Source organism: Oncorhynchus mykiss, chromosome 15, assembly GCF_013265735.2.
Source record: "Oncorhynchus mykiss isolate Arlee chromosome 15, USDA_OmykA_1.1, whole genome shotgun sequence".
Classification (NCBI taxonomy): domain Eukaryota; kingdom Metazoa; phylum Chordata; class Actinopteri; order Salmoniformes; family Salmonidae; genus Oncorhynchus; species Oncorhynchus mykiss.
The window spans coordinates 68,646,981-68,661,233 of record NC_048579.1 but is presented as its reverse complement, the minus strand read 5'-3'; the positions used below and the strand labels follow the sequence as shown (position 1 = coordinate 68,661,233).

At 49.5% G+C, this 14,253-nt stretch overlaps 1 protein-coding gene across 2 annotated transcripts in view; it reads right to left on the bottom strand.

Annotated features, from left to right (window-relative positions):
• Nucleotides 1–14,253, bottom strand: part of LOC110506716 (plexin-A4) — a 488,023-nt gene that overhangs the window by 225,430 nt on the left and 248,340 nt on the right. For both annotated transcript variants that reach the window (XM_036945082.1, XM_036945083.1), the window contains exon 4: nt 9,830–9,961. In XM_036945082.1, the coding sequence (XP_036800977.1) occupies nt 9,830–9,961 (132 nt within the window). The remainder of the gene's footprint in view (nt 1–9,829; nt 9,962–14,253) is intronic.

The following is a 14,253-nucleotide window of genomic DNA, read 5'->3' as shown; positions in this document are numbered from 1 at the left end:
TCTTGACTGGAGGAGATGTCCCATGCTTATCACCAGACAGAGGACCTCTCCCTGCTGACTCTTGACTGGAGGAGATGTCCCATGCTTATCACTAGACAGAGGACCTGCTGCCCTCTTGACTGGAGGAGATGTCCCATGCTTATCACCAAACAGAGGACCTGCTGCCCTCTTGGCTGGAGGAGATGTCCCATGCTTATCACCAGACAGAGGACCTCTCCCTGCTGCCTCTTGACTGGAGGAGATGTCCCATGCTTATCACCAGACAGAGGACCTCTCCCTGCTGCCTCTTGACTGGAGGAGATGTCCCATGCTTATCACCAGACAGAGGACCTCTCCCTGCTGCCTCTTGACTGGAGGAGATGTCCCATGCTTATCACCAGACAGAGGACCTCTCCCTGCTGCCCTCTTGACTGGAGGAGATGTCCCATGCTTATCACCAGACAGAGGACCTGCTGCCCTCTTGACTGGAGGAGATGTCCCATGCTTATCACCAGACAGAGGACCTCTCCCTGCTGCCTCTTGACTGGAGGAGATGTCCCATGCTTATCACCAGACAGAGGACCTGCTGCCCTCTTGACTGGAGGAGATGTCCCATGCTTATCACCAGACAGAGGACCTCTCCCTCTTGACTGGAGGAGATGTCCCATGCTTATCACGAGACAGAGGACCTCTCCCTGCTGCCTCTTGACTGGAGGAGATGTCCCATGCTTATCACCAGACAGAGGACCTGCTGCCCTCTTGACTGGAGGAGATGTCCCATGCTTATCATCAAACAGAGGACCTGCTGCCCTCTTGACTGGAGGAGATGTCCCATGCTTATCACCAGACAGAGGACCTGCTGCCCTCTTGACTGGAGGATATGTCCCATGCTTATCACCAAACAGAGGACCTGCTGCCCTCTTGACTGGAGGAGATGTCCCATGCTTATCACCAGACAGAGGACCTCTCCCTCTTGACTGGAGGAGATGTCCCATGCTTATCACCAGACAGAGAACCTGCTGCCCTCTTGACTGGAGGAGATGTCCCATGCTTATCACCAGACAGAGGACCTCTCCCTGCTGCCTCTTGACTGGAGGAGATGTCCCATGCTTATCACCAGACAGAGGACCTGCTGCCCTCTTGACTGGAGGAGATGTCCCATGCTTATCATCAAACAGAGGACCTGCTGCCCTCTTGACTGGAGGAGATGTCCCATGCTTATCACCAGACAGAGGACCTCTCTCTCCCTGCTGCCTCTTGACTGGAGGAGATGTCCCATGCTTATCACCAGACAGGGGACCTGCTGCCTCTTGACTGGAGGAGATGTCCCATGCTTATCACCAGACAGAGGACCTCTCCCTGCTGCCTCTTGACTGGAGGAGATGTCCCATGCTTATCACCAGACAGAGGACCTCTCCCTGCTGCCCTCTTGACTGGAGGAGATGTCCCATGCTTATCACCAGACAGAGGACCTGCTGCCCTCTTGACTGGAGGAGATGTCCCATGCTCATCACCAGACAGAGGACCTCTCCCTGCTGCCTCTTGACTGGAGGAGATTTCCCATCCTTATCACCAGACAGAGGACCTGTTGCCCTCTTGACTGGAGGAGATGTCCCATGCTTATCACCAGACAGAGGGCCTCTCCCTGCTACCTCTTGACTGGAGGAGATGTCCCATGCTCATCACCATACAGAGGACCTCACCCTGCTGCCTCTTGACTGGAGGAGATGTCCCATGCTTATCACCAGACAGAGGACCTCTCCCTGCTGCCTCTTGACTGGAGGAGATGTCCCATGCTTATCACCAGACAGAGGACCTGCTGCCCTCTTGACTGGAGGAGATGTCCCATGCTTATCACCAAACAGCGGACCTGCTGCCCTCTTGACTGGAGGAGATGTCCCATGCTTATCACCAGACAGAGGACCTCTCCCTGCTGCCTCTTGACTGGAGGAGATGTCCCATGCTTATCACCAGACAGAGGACCTCTCCCTGCTGCCTCTTGACTGGAGGAGATGTCCCATGCTTATCACCAGACAGAGGACCTCTCCCTGCTGCCCTCTTGACTGGAGGAGATGTCCCATGCTTATCACCAGACAGAGGACCTGCTGCCCTCTTGACTGGAGGAGATGTCCCATGCTTATCACCAAACAGAGGACCTGCTGCCCTCTTGACTGGAGGAGATGTCCCATGCTTATCACCAGACAGAGGACCTCTCCCTGCTGCCTCTTGACTGGAGGAGATGTCCCATGCTTATCACCAGACAGAGGACCTCTCCCTCTTGACTGGATGAGATGTCCCATGCTTATCACGAGACAGAGGACCTCTCCCTGCTGCCTCTTGACTGGAGGAGATGTCCCATGCTTATCACCAGACAGAGGACATTTCTGCTGAGAGATAACTACCAAAATGACTTTGATACACCCATAGGGCCTTCTGAACAAACAGACAGACAGACAGAGACAGAGAGAGAGAGACAGAGAGAGACAGAGAGACAGAGACAGAGAGAGGTGGAAACTGAGCTGCACTCCCTAACCTCCTGTCCAACGTATGACCATATTAGAGATACATATTTCCCTCAGATTATACAGATCCACAAAGAATTTGAAAACAAATCCAATTTTGATTAACTCCCATATCTATTGGGTGAAATACCACAGTGTGCCATCACAGCAGAAAGATTTGTGACCTGTTGCCACAAGAAAAGGGCAACCAGTGAAGAACAAACACCATTGTAAATACAACCCATATTTATGTTTATTTATTTTCCCTTCTGTACTTTAACCATTTGTACATTGTTACAACACTGTATATATATAATTTTTATATATATATATATATATATATATATATATATACAGTGCCTTGCGAAAGTATTCGGCCCCCTTGAACTTTGCGAGAGACTTTGCGAGAGACTTTGCAAGAGCAAAGGCGGCAGGGTAGCCTAGTGGTTAGAGCGTTGGACTAGTAACCGGAAGGTTGCGAGTTCAAACCCCCGAGCTGACATGGTACAAATCTGTCGTTCTGCCCCTGAACAGGCAGTTAACCCACTGTTCCCAGGCCGTCATTGAAAATAAGAATTTGTTCTTAACTGACTTGCCTGGTTAAATAAAGGTAAAAAAAAAAAAAAAAAAAAAAAAGACTTACAGCTGTAATCGCAGCAAAAGGTATTAACTTAAGGTGGCTGAATAATTTTGCACGCCCAATTTTTCAGTTTATGATTTGTTAAAAAAGTTTGAAATATCCAATAAATGTCGTTCCACTTTATGATCGTGTCCCACTTGTTGATTCTTCACAAAAAAATACAGTTTTATATCTTTATGTTTGAAGCCTGAAATTTGGCAAAAGGTCGCAAAGTTCAAGGGGGCCGAATACTTTCGCAAGGCACTGTATATATGTATAATATTACATTTGTAATGTCTTTATTCATTTGGAACTTCTGTATGTGTAATGTTTACTGTTCATTTTTATTGTTTATTTCACTTTTGAATATTATCTACCTCACTTGCTTTGGCAATGTTAACACATGTTTCCCATGCCAATAAAGCCCCTTGAATTGAAAATTGAATTGACAGAGAGAGACACAGAGAGAGAGAGAGAGAGAGAGAGAGAGAGAGACTACTCTCTCTCTCTCTCTTCTCCTCTCTCTCTACTCTCTCTCTCTCTCTTCTCCTCTCTCTCTACTCTCTCTCTCTCTCTCTCTCTCTTCTCCTCTATCTCTTCTCCTCTCTCTCTGCTCCTCTCTCTCTACTCTCTCTCTCTCTCTCTCTCTCTCTCTCTCTTCTCCTCTCTTTCTCTACTCTCTCTCTCTCTCTTCTCCTCTCTCTCTACTCTCTCTCTCTCTCTCTCTCTCTCTCTTCTCCTCTCTCTACTCTTTCTCTCTCTCTCTCTCTCTCTCTCTCTCTCTCTCTCTCTCTTCTCCTCTCTCTCTCTCTCTACTCTCTCTCTCTCTCTCTCTCTCTCTCTATTCCTTTCCCTCTATTCCCCCCTCTATTCCTCTCTCTCTCTCTCTTCCTCTCTCTCTTCCTTTCCCTCTATTCCCCCCTCTATTCCCCTCTCTCTCTTCCTCTCTCTCTATTCCCCTCTCTCTCTATTCCTCTCTCTCTATTCCTCTCTCTCTATTCCTCTCTCTTTTCCTCTCTCTATTCCTCTATATTCCCCTCTGTCTCTTCTCCTCTCTCTCTCTATTCCCCTCTCTATTCCTCTCTCTATTCCTCTCTCTTTTCCTCTCTCTCTATTCCTCTCTCTCTATTCCTCTCTCTTTTCCTCTCTCTATTCCTCTCTATTCCCCTCTCTCTCTTCCTCTCTTTCTATTCCTCTCTCTCTATTCCTCTCTCTCTAGTCCTCTCTCTATTCCTCTCTATTCCCCTCTCTCTCTTATCCTCTCTCTCTATTCCCCTCTCTATTCCTCTCTCTCTATTCCTCTCTAATTTCCTCTCTCTATTCCTCTCTATTCCCCTCTCTCCCTAATCCTCTCTCTATTCCTCTCTATTCCTCTCTCTATTCCCCTCTCTTTCTATTCCTCACTATTCCTCTATCTCTACTCTCTCTCTCTATTCCACTCTCTCTCTACTCTCTCTCTATTCCTCTCTCTATTCCCCTCTCTTTCTATTCCTCTCTCCCCCCTCTCTCTCTATTCCTCTCTCTCTATTCCCCTCTCTATTCCTCTCTCTCTATTCCCCTCTCTATCTTCCTCTCTCTCTATTCCCCTCTCTCTCTTCCTCTCTCTCTATTCCTCTCTCTCTATTTCTCTCTCTTTTCCTCTCTCTATTCCTCTCTATTCCCCTCTCTCTCTTTTCCTCTCTCTCTATTCCCCTCTCTATTCCTCTCTCTCTCTACTCTCTCTCTATTCCCCCCTCTCCCCTCTCGTTCTATTCCTCTCTCTATTCCTCTCTCTCTATTCTTCTCTCTCTACTCTCTCTCTATTCCCCTCTCTCCCCTCTCTTTCTATTCCTCTCTCTATTCCTCTCTCTCTATTCCTCTCTCTCTACTCTCTCTCTATTCCTCTATTTACTCTCTCTCTATTCCTCTCTCTATTCCCCTCTCTTTCTATTCCTCTCTCTATTCCTCTCTCTCTACTCTCTCTCTATTCCCCTCTCTCTCTACTCTCTCTCTATTCCTCTCTGTCTATTCCCTCTCTATATTCCCCTCTCTCTCTCTATTCCTCTCTCTCTCTCTTCCTCTCTCTCTATTCCTCTCTCTACTTTCTCTCTCTCTATTCCCCTCTCTTTCTATTCCTCTTTCTCTATTCCTCTCTCTCCCCTCTCTCTCTCTCTCTCTATTCCTCTCTCTATTTCCCTCTCTCTCAATTCCTCTCTCTCTATTCTCTCTCTATATGCCCCTCTCTCCACTCTCTCTACACTCTCTCTATTCCTCTCTCTACTCTCTCTATTCCCCTCTCTCTCTACTATCTCTCTATTCCTCTCGCTCTCTATTCTCCTCTCTCTATTCCCCTCTCTTTCTATTCATCTCTCGCCCCTCTCTCTCTATTCCTCTCTCTCCCCTCTCTCTCTCTCAATTCCTCTCTCCCTATTCTCTCTCTATATGCCCCTCTCTACTCTCTCTCTACTCTCTCTCTCTATTCCCCTCTCTCCCCTCTCTCTCTCTATCCCTCTCTCTCCCCTCTCTCCCTCTACTCAATCTCTATTTCTCTCTCTATTCCCCTCTCTCCCTCTACTCTCTCTATTCCTCTCTCTCTATTCCCCTCTCTCCCTCTACTCTCTCTCTCCCCTCTCTCTCTACACTCTCTCTATTCTCCTCTCTCTCTATTCCCCCCCCTCTCTCTCTCTCTCTACGCTCTCTATTCCCCTCTCTCCCCCCTCTCTCTCTACTCTCTCTCTCTGATGAGATCCCTATGAGAGGCAGTGAGAGGACGGTTTGAAGGGGAACCTTGGACCCTCCTGTGATGTTCAAACTGGAGCACTATCAGGATCATCAGCAGCCCTTCAAACACACAGGTATGCATGTACACACTCTGCTGAGAAGACCAGCACGGTCCATAATCCTCCCTGTGGAGGTAAAGAGGCTCCCTCTGCCAACACAACCCTGCAGCTACATCAGAGGAGAGGAGGAACAGAGGAACAGAGGAGGAGAGAAAAGAGGAGAGGAGAGGAACAGAGGAGGAGGAGAGGAGGAGAGAAAAGAGGAGGAGAGGAATAGAGGAGGAGGAGAGGAGAGGAGTGAAAAGAGGAGGAGAGGAAGAGAGGAAGAGAGGCGGAGGAGAGGAGGAGGAGGAGAGGAGGAGGAGAGGAGGAGGAGAGGAGTGAAAAGAGGACAGAAAAGAGGAGGAGAGGAGAGGAGAGAAAAGAGGAAGAGAAGAGGAGAGAAAAGAGAAGGAGAGGAGAGGAGGAGAGAAAAGAGGAGGAGAGGAGAGGAGAGAAAGGAGGAGGAGAGGAGATGAGGAGAGGAGGAGAGAAAAGAGGAGGAGAGGAGGAGAGAAAAGAGGAGGAGAGGAGAGAAAGGAGGAGAGGAAATGAGGAGAGGAGGAGAGAAAAGAGGAGGACAGGAGAGGAGGAGAGAAAAGAGGAGGAGAGAAAAGAGGAGGAGAGGAGAGAAAGGAGGAGGAGAGGAGATGAGGAAAAGCAGTGAGGTAGAGACATAAGGAGAGAAGAGGAAGGGTAAAGGAGTGAGAAGATAGAGGGGGCAGAAGGAGGTGAAAGTAAAGAACAGAGGACACTGCTGAGTGAGAGTACATTGGGTCCTGGAGGACAGGCTCTCTTTGTGTGTGTGTGTGTGTGTGTGTGTGTGTGTGTGTGTGTGTGTGTGTGTGTGTGTGTGTGTGTGTGTGTGTGTGTGTGTGTGAGAGAGAGAGACAGACAGAGAGACTGTGAAAGAGAGAGAGACAGAGAGACTGAGAGAGAGAGACAGAGAGACTGTAAAAGAGAGAGACAGAGAGGGAGAGAGACAAAGAGACTGAGAAAGAGAGAGAGACAGACAGACAGAGAGACAGACAGACAGAAACAGAGAGAGCAGCTGTTCTCTTTATCATTCCTCCTGTGTGTTTGTGACACCACGGCCCCTCACCTCTCCAGGTCACAGGCAGTGTGCTCTGGTCAGATCTCTCTCAGAGGGCAGTGTGCGCTGGTCAGATCACTCTCAGAGGTCAGATCCCAGGACAGATCCCCGGTCAGATCTCTCTCAGAGGTCAGATCCCCGGTCAGATCTCTCTCAGAGGGCAGTGTGCTCTGGTCAGATCTCTCTCAGAGGTCAGATCCCAGGTCAGATCTCTCTCAGAGGGCAGTGTGCTCTGGTCAGATCTCTCTCAGAGGTCAGATCCCAGGTCAGATCCCTCTCAGAATGCAGTGTGCTCTGGTCAGATCTCTCTCAGAGGTCAGATCCCAGGTCAGATCTCTCTCAGAGGGCAGTGTGCTCTGGTCACATCTCTCTCAGAGGTCAGATCCCCGGTCAGATCTCTCTCAGAGGGCAGTGTGCTCTGGTCAGATCTCTCTCTGAGGTCAGATCCCAGGTCAGATCCCTCTCAGAGGTCAGATCCCAGGTCAGATCCCTCTCAGAGGGCAGTGTGCTCTGGTCAGATCTCTCTCAGAGGTCAGATCCCAGGTCAGATCCCTCTCAGAATGCAGTGTGCTCTGGTCAGATCTCTCTCAGAGGTCAGATCCCAGGTCAGATCTCTCTCAGAGGGCAGTGTGCTCTGGTCAGATCTCTCTCAGAGGTCAGATCCCCGGTCAGATCTCTCTCAGAGGGCAGTGTGCTCTGGTCAGATCTCTCTCAGAGGTCAGATCCCAGGTCAGATCCCTCTCAGAATGCAGTGTGCTCTGGTCAGATCTCTCTCAGAGGTCAGATCCCAGGTCAGATCTCTCTCAGAGGGCAGTGTGCTCTGGTCACATCTCTCTCAGAGGTCAGATCCCCGGTCAGATCTCTCTCAGAGGGCAGTGTGCTCTGGTCAGATCTCTCTCTGAGGTCAGATCCCAGGTCAGATCCCTCTCAGAGGTCAGATCCCAGGTCAGATCCCTCTCAGAGGGCAGTGTGCTCTGGTCAGATCTCTCTCAGAGGTCAGATCCCAGGTCAGATCCCTCTCAGAATGCAGTGTGCTCTGGTCAGATCTCTCTCAGAGGTCAGATCCCAGGTCAGATCTCTCTCAGAGGGCAGTGTGCTCTGGTCAGATCTCTCTCAGAGGTCAGATCCCCGGTCAGATCTCTCTCAGAGGGCAGTGTGCTCTGGTCAGATCTCTCTCAGAGGTCAGATCCCAGGTCAGATCCCTCTCAGAGGTCAGATCCCCGGTCAGATCTCTCTCAGAGGGCAGTGTGCTCTGGTCAGATCTCTCTCAGAGGTCAGATCCCAGGTCAGATCCCTCTCAGAGGGCAGTGTGCTCTGGTCAGATCTCTCTCAGAGGTCAGATCCAAGGTCAGATCTCTCTCAGAGGGCAGTGTGCTCTGGTCAGATCTCTCTCAGAGGTCAGATCCCAGGTCAGATCTCTCTCTGAGGTCAGATCCCAGAACAGATCTCTCTCAGAGGTCAGATCCCAGGTCAGATCCCTCTCAGAGGTCAGATCCCCGGTCAGATCTCTCTCAGAGGTCAGATCCCAGGTCAGATCTCTCTCAGAGGTCAGATCCCAGGTCAGATCTCTCTCAGAGGTCAGATCCCAGGTCAGATCCCAGAACAGATCTCTCTCAGAGGTCAGATCCCCGGTCAGATCTCTCTCAGAGGTCAGATCCCAGAACAGGTCCCTCTCAGAGGTCAGATCCCAGGTCAGATCTTTCTCAGAGTTCAGATCCCAGGTCCGATCTCTCCGAGGTCAGATCCCCTGTCAGATCTCTCTCAGAGGTCAGATCCCAGGTCAGATCTCTCTCAGAGGGCAGTGTGCTCTGGTCAGATCTCTCTCAGAGGTCAGATCCCAGGTCAAATCTCTCTCCGAGGGCAGTGTGCTCTGGTCAGATCTCTCTCAGAGGTCAGATCCCAGGTCAGATCTCTCTCAGAGGGCAGTGTGCTCTGGTCAGATCTCTCTCAGAGGTCAGATCCCCGGTCAGATCCCTCTCAGAGGTCAGATCCCCGGTCAGATCTCTCTCAGAGGGCAGTGTGCTCTGGTCAGATCTCTCTCAGAGGTCATATCCCAGGTCAGATCCCTCTCAGAGGGCAGTGTGCTCTGGTCAGATCTCTCTCACTATACAGGGAATAGGGTGCCATTTGGGACGGCAGAGAGACTGGGCTGAATATTACGTATGAGAGTGCAAGGTAGGGTCAGTGTTTCTGTTTGACATCACGCTACTGATGAGACAGATGCACTGTGTTTAGACAAATATAGTAATGAGTTTGTGTGTGTGTGTGTGTGTGTGTGTGTGTGTGTGTGTGTGTGTGTGTGTGTGTGTGTGTGTGTGTGTGTGTGTGTGTGTGTGTGTGTGTGTGTGTGTGTGTGTGTGTGTCTGTGTGTGTGTGTGTGTTTTTCTTGCATCTAGTGGACGGACACCACTCTGTTTATCCTCTTTTCTTTTTCACTTATATACACTCTCTCCATCTGCTTGGATAAACAACGTCCCTCTCTCACCTCTCCACAACCCACCAGACCCAGGCAGCAGGAATCACACAGGGATCCAGCCCCACTGTGAACAGACAGGGTGTTAACCACTAGTAAATGGTAAACAGCCCCACTGTGAACAGACAGGGTGTTAACCACTAGTAAATGGGATCCAGCCCCACTGTGTTAACCACTAGTAAATGGGAAACAGCCCCACTGTGAACAGGCAGGGTGTTAACCACTAGTAAATGGGAAACAGCCCCACTGTGTTAACCACTAGTAAATGGTAAACAGCCCCACTGTGAACAGACAGGGTGTTAACCACTAGTAAAGGGTGTGTGGGTATGTCAGGGTGTGTGTGGGGTGAGGGGTCACGTGACATACCTGTGTCTCTGACATGGCATATAGGAAGTGGTGGTCGGGGGAGAAGGCCATGTCCCGTTGGATTGGCCCTTGCTCCACCGCCTGGATCACCTCGTACTGCAATGCACCATGGGAAGGCCCGTCCACCCTGATCTGGAAGCGCAGAGAAGGAGGGAAAGGAGGAGAGGAGAGGAGAGGGGGACATGTTTAGGCAGCTGTAGGGGTGGTGTGTGTGTCTGTCCTAGATGTGTGTGCTCAGCCAAAAGCAGAAAGTGGCCTCACCCAGACTTGGAGGAATGACAGGAGGCTCTAGGTCATATCCTCACATCTGCTCTACTATCACGCACGCACGCACGCACGCACGCACGCACGCACGCACGCACACACACACACACACACACACACACACACACACGCACGCACACACACACACACACACACACACACACACACACACACAGGGGCACGTTCCAACACAACACCTAAAAGCAGCCTCCTGGCTGTCATAACCCACAAACACCCTGTTCTGACACCTGCCCAAAATGCTGCCCAGGGCATACATACACACACACAAATTAATAAGGGCTTGTGTCAGCGTGTGGGACAGCCGTTTTGTCAGACTTGTCAGAGTTCTACAGAAGACACCTGGTTAATATGCCCATGGCACCTTGAATAATATATCACTTGTTTTGTAAAGTTCAGAGGTCATAAACGGAAGTGGAAGATAATTGGCTGAGAGAGGGAGGTGGCACAACACATTCTGGGGGTCATTTCATAACACAACACATTCTAGGGGTCATTTCATAACACAACACATTCTGGGGGTCAATTCATAACACAACACATTCTGGGGGTCGATTCATAACACAACACATTCTGGGGGTCATTTCATAACACAACACATTCTGGGGGTCATTTCATAACACAACACATTCTGGGGGTCATTTCATAACACAACACATTCTGGGGGTCATTTCATAACACAACACATTCTGGGGGTCATTTCATAACACAACACATTCTGGGAGTCGATTCATAACACAACACATTCTGGGGGTCATTTCATAACACAACACATTCTGGGGGTCATTTCATAACACAACACATTCTGGGGGTCATTTCATAACACAACACATTCTGGGGGTCATTTCATAACACAACACATTCTGGGGGTCGATTCATAACACAACACATTCTGGGGGTCATTTCATAACACAACACATTCTGGGGGTCATTTCATAACACAACACATTCTGGGGGTCATTTCATAACACAACACATTCTGGGGGTCATTTCATAACACAACACATCAGACAGCTGTTATTGCTGTTGACAACATACAATCTCGTAGAGCAGACAGGAACATAATACTGTCTTTATTTCAAAAGTCACTTTCGAGAATGTCTGTGATGTTTGTTGGGGGGACATATAGTGCCAAAGAACAACTTTGGCACGAAAATCGATTGTTCTTCCCCAAGCAGGGCAAAGTTAATTCCCTGTGCTACGTTTCCCTCTGACTCTCTGCTGCTGAGCTTTGGTTTCTATATCGAGAGAGATCTTGTTCCCCAACATAAAGCCTCTTTCAAAACTGATCCAGCTCCAATGCTTTTAGTTTCAAAGCTTCTGAAGAGCCTCACTCTCCCCCTGTCTCTCCCTCCCCCCTCTCGCTCTCTCTCCCCCTCTCTCTTTCCCCCCCCCCGCTCTCTCTCCCCCCTCTCTCTCTCTCCCCCTCTCTCTCGCCCCCTCTCACTCTCTCTCCGCCCCTCTCGCCCCCTCTCTCTCCCTCCCTCTCTCTCTCTCCCCCTCTCTCCCCTCCCCCCTCTCGCTCTCTCGTTCTCCCTCTCTCTCCCCCTCTCTCCCCCTCTCTCTCTCCCCCTCCCCCCTCTCTCTCTGTTCTCTGTGCTAGAGTCCCTTCCTGCTGACTTTTTCCCTGGTGTCCTTAGTTAGTCCTTAGTTACTATAGTTGTGTGAATCTGAAAGGCCCAGAACACTATCAAAGCCTCCCCTTCAACACTTTCACTGGGACCCATTGTGCCACACGAGGGTCGAAAGAGAGTCGGAGAAAAGAACAGCCAATAAAAGAGGAATAAAGGATTAAAGGAGCCTTCCACACGAGCCGGCGCCCCGATCCAGCAGGTGGGGTTATCTAATCGGCCTGATCGGGTGGGGGTCGGATTACGTCCCTTCTCCCCCCCATCCGTGTATGCTCAGTGGTGTCGTCCATCGCCAGGTGGAGAATATGAGGGCCAGCAGGCCATGCGTGGTGCAGACAAAGCCCAGGGAGAGAGAGGGCCATTGGGCCATTGTGGCCAATCCCTAGCCACTGGGGAGTAGGAATGGGAAGCTCTGCCTTTATCTCTACCACTGCTAAACAAATGACCCACTGGGGAAGAGGCAGCACGTCTGCTTGGATTACAGAGAGGGAGGGAGATGTCTTATGTTCCAGGCCTATTCCATATCCTGTGGAATTGTTCAACATCATTGCTTTGGCAGTACTTTTGTTGTGGCGGAGAAGCCTTTTTAACTGTGTTGAATGGAGGCCTGTCTGGGTGAGGAGAGGACATCATCTGATCAGCACCAACGACCAACGGGCTCTAGGTATCAGAAGAGGATGTTGCAACCCGACCTACTAGCTATCAGGACCCCATCATCACCATCACAACAGTCAACTGAATAGCTTTCATATCACAGATATACTGTATGTAAATATGGCTGGTTAAGACTGGGTTGTTATTATGTTATTATCAGTATTCATGTCCTGTTTAAGACACTCAAGATAAATGATTCATTCTCTGACACGCCACCCAACGGTATAATCTATTTCTATTCCGCATTAATACATTCATATAAAGTGGATTAGGTACTTGGGATCTTAACTGGATTACATGCTAATCTCTGCTATCACATTATTACTGTAGAATGAATGAGATTCCCAGGAAGGCAGTCCCTCTTAATGCCCACTGAATCTGGAGGAGAGAGATTCCCAGGAAGGCAGTCCCTCTTAATGCCCACTGAATCTGGAGGAGAGAGATTCCCAGGAAGGCAGTCCCTCTTAATGCCCACTGAATCTGGAGGAGAGAGATTCCCAGGAAGGCAGTCCCTCTTAATGCCCACTGAATCTGGAGGAGAGAGATTCCCAGGAAGGCAGTCCCTCTTAATGCCCACTGAATCTGGAGGAGAGAGATTCCCAGGAAGGCAGTCCCTCTTAATGCCCACTTAATGCCCATAACCAGCCTTTCACATGGTTATCAGTATGATTTATGGGAGACTGGGCAAACCTTGGCTAACACTGCCCACTGTCAAAGTGTCTCAACGTGTGTGTTGTTCTCTATACTGATCTTAAGGGTGTGTGTGCGCGTGCGTTTGCGCATGTGAATATGTGTGTGTAAATTCATTTGGGGGCCCAAAGGTATAGCATTCAGATCATAGATCCTACACTGCGCTATGCTGCTGTAGATCAGTGGCTGTGGAAGCAACTGTCTGTCTGTCTGTCTGTCTGTCTGTCTGTCTGTCTGTCTGTCTGTCTGTCTGTCTGTCTGTCTGTCTGTCTGTCTAGCTGCCTGCAGAGACAGAGTGAGAAAGCTCTACACTGCATCAGTGAGAAGCCTGCAGCCCTACACACACACAGCCACATATCATGTCCACCTAGTGGCCACCGGCTGCAACAACAGCAGCAGATGAAGCTCCACACTGCTACAATACTGAGATGGTATTAGAGATGGTAACTAAGAGCTGCTAAAACATGTACTTTATCATCAAAACAGTTTATGTTGTGGTGAGTTGATCTCAACCTTCAAAAGTGAGATTGTTTCAGCTAAACAAGTGAAGGATACTGGCACATCAATGGCAGCCACGAACCCTCACTGTTGTTTTAATTCCCTTATTTTATACAACACCTCAACATCTCGTTCATGGGAAATGTTTAGGTGTCGTATGGTGCTATAGGGAAATGTTTTCTATGCTAGTGAATTAAGCCTTGGCTATTGTGTAGCATCTGTATTCAGCCTTGTCTCTGTATGATAGAGAACGACTAGGCTCTATCACTGAGTGAGCTCTATCCCTGAGTGAGCTCTATCCCTGAGTGAGCTCTATCACTGAGTGAGCTCTATCACTGAGTGATCTCTATCGCTGAGTGAGCTCTATCCCTGAGTGAGCTCTATCCCTGAGTGAGCTCTATCCCTGAGTGAGCTCTATCACTGAGTGAGCTCTATCACTGAGTGATCTCGATCACTGAGTGAGCTCTATCACTGAGTGAGCTCTATCGCTGAGTGAGCTCTATCGCTGAGTGAGCTCTATCCCTGAGTGAGCTCTATCACTGAGTGAGCTCTATCCCTGAGTGAGCTCTATCCCTGAGTGAGCTCGATCACTGAGTGAGCTCTATCACTGAGTGAGCGCTATCACTGAGTGATCTCGATCACTGAGTGAGCTCTATCACTGAGTAAGCT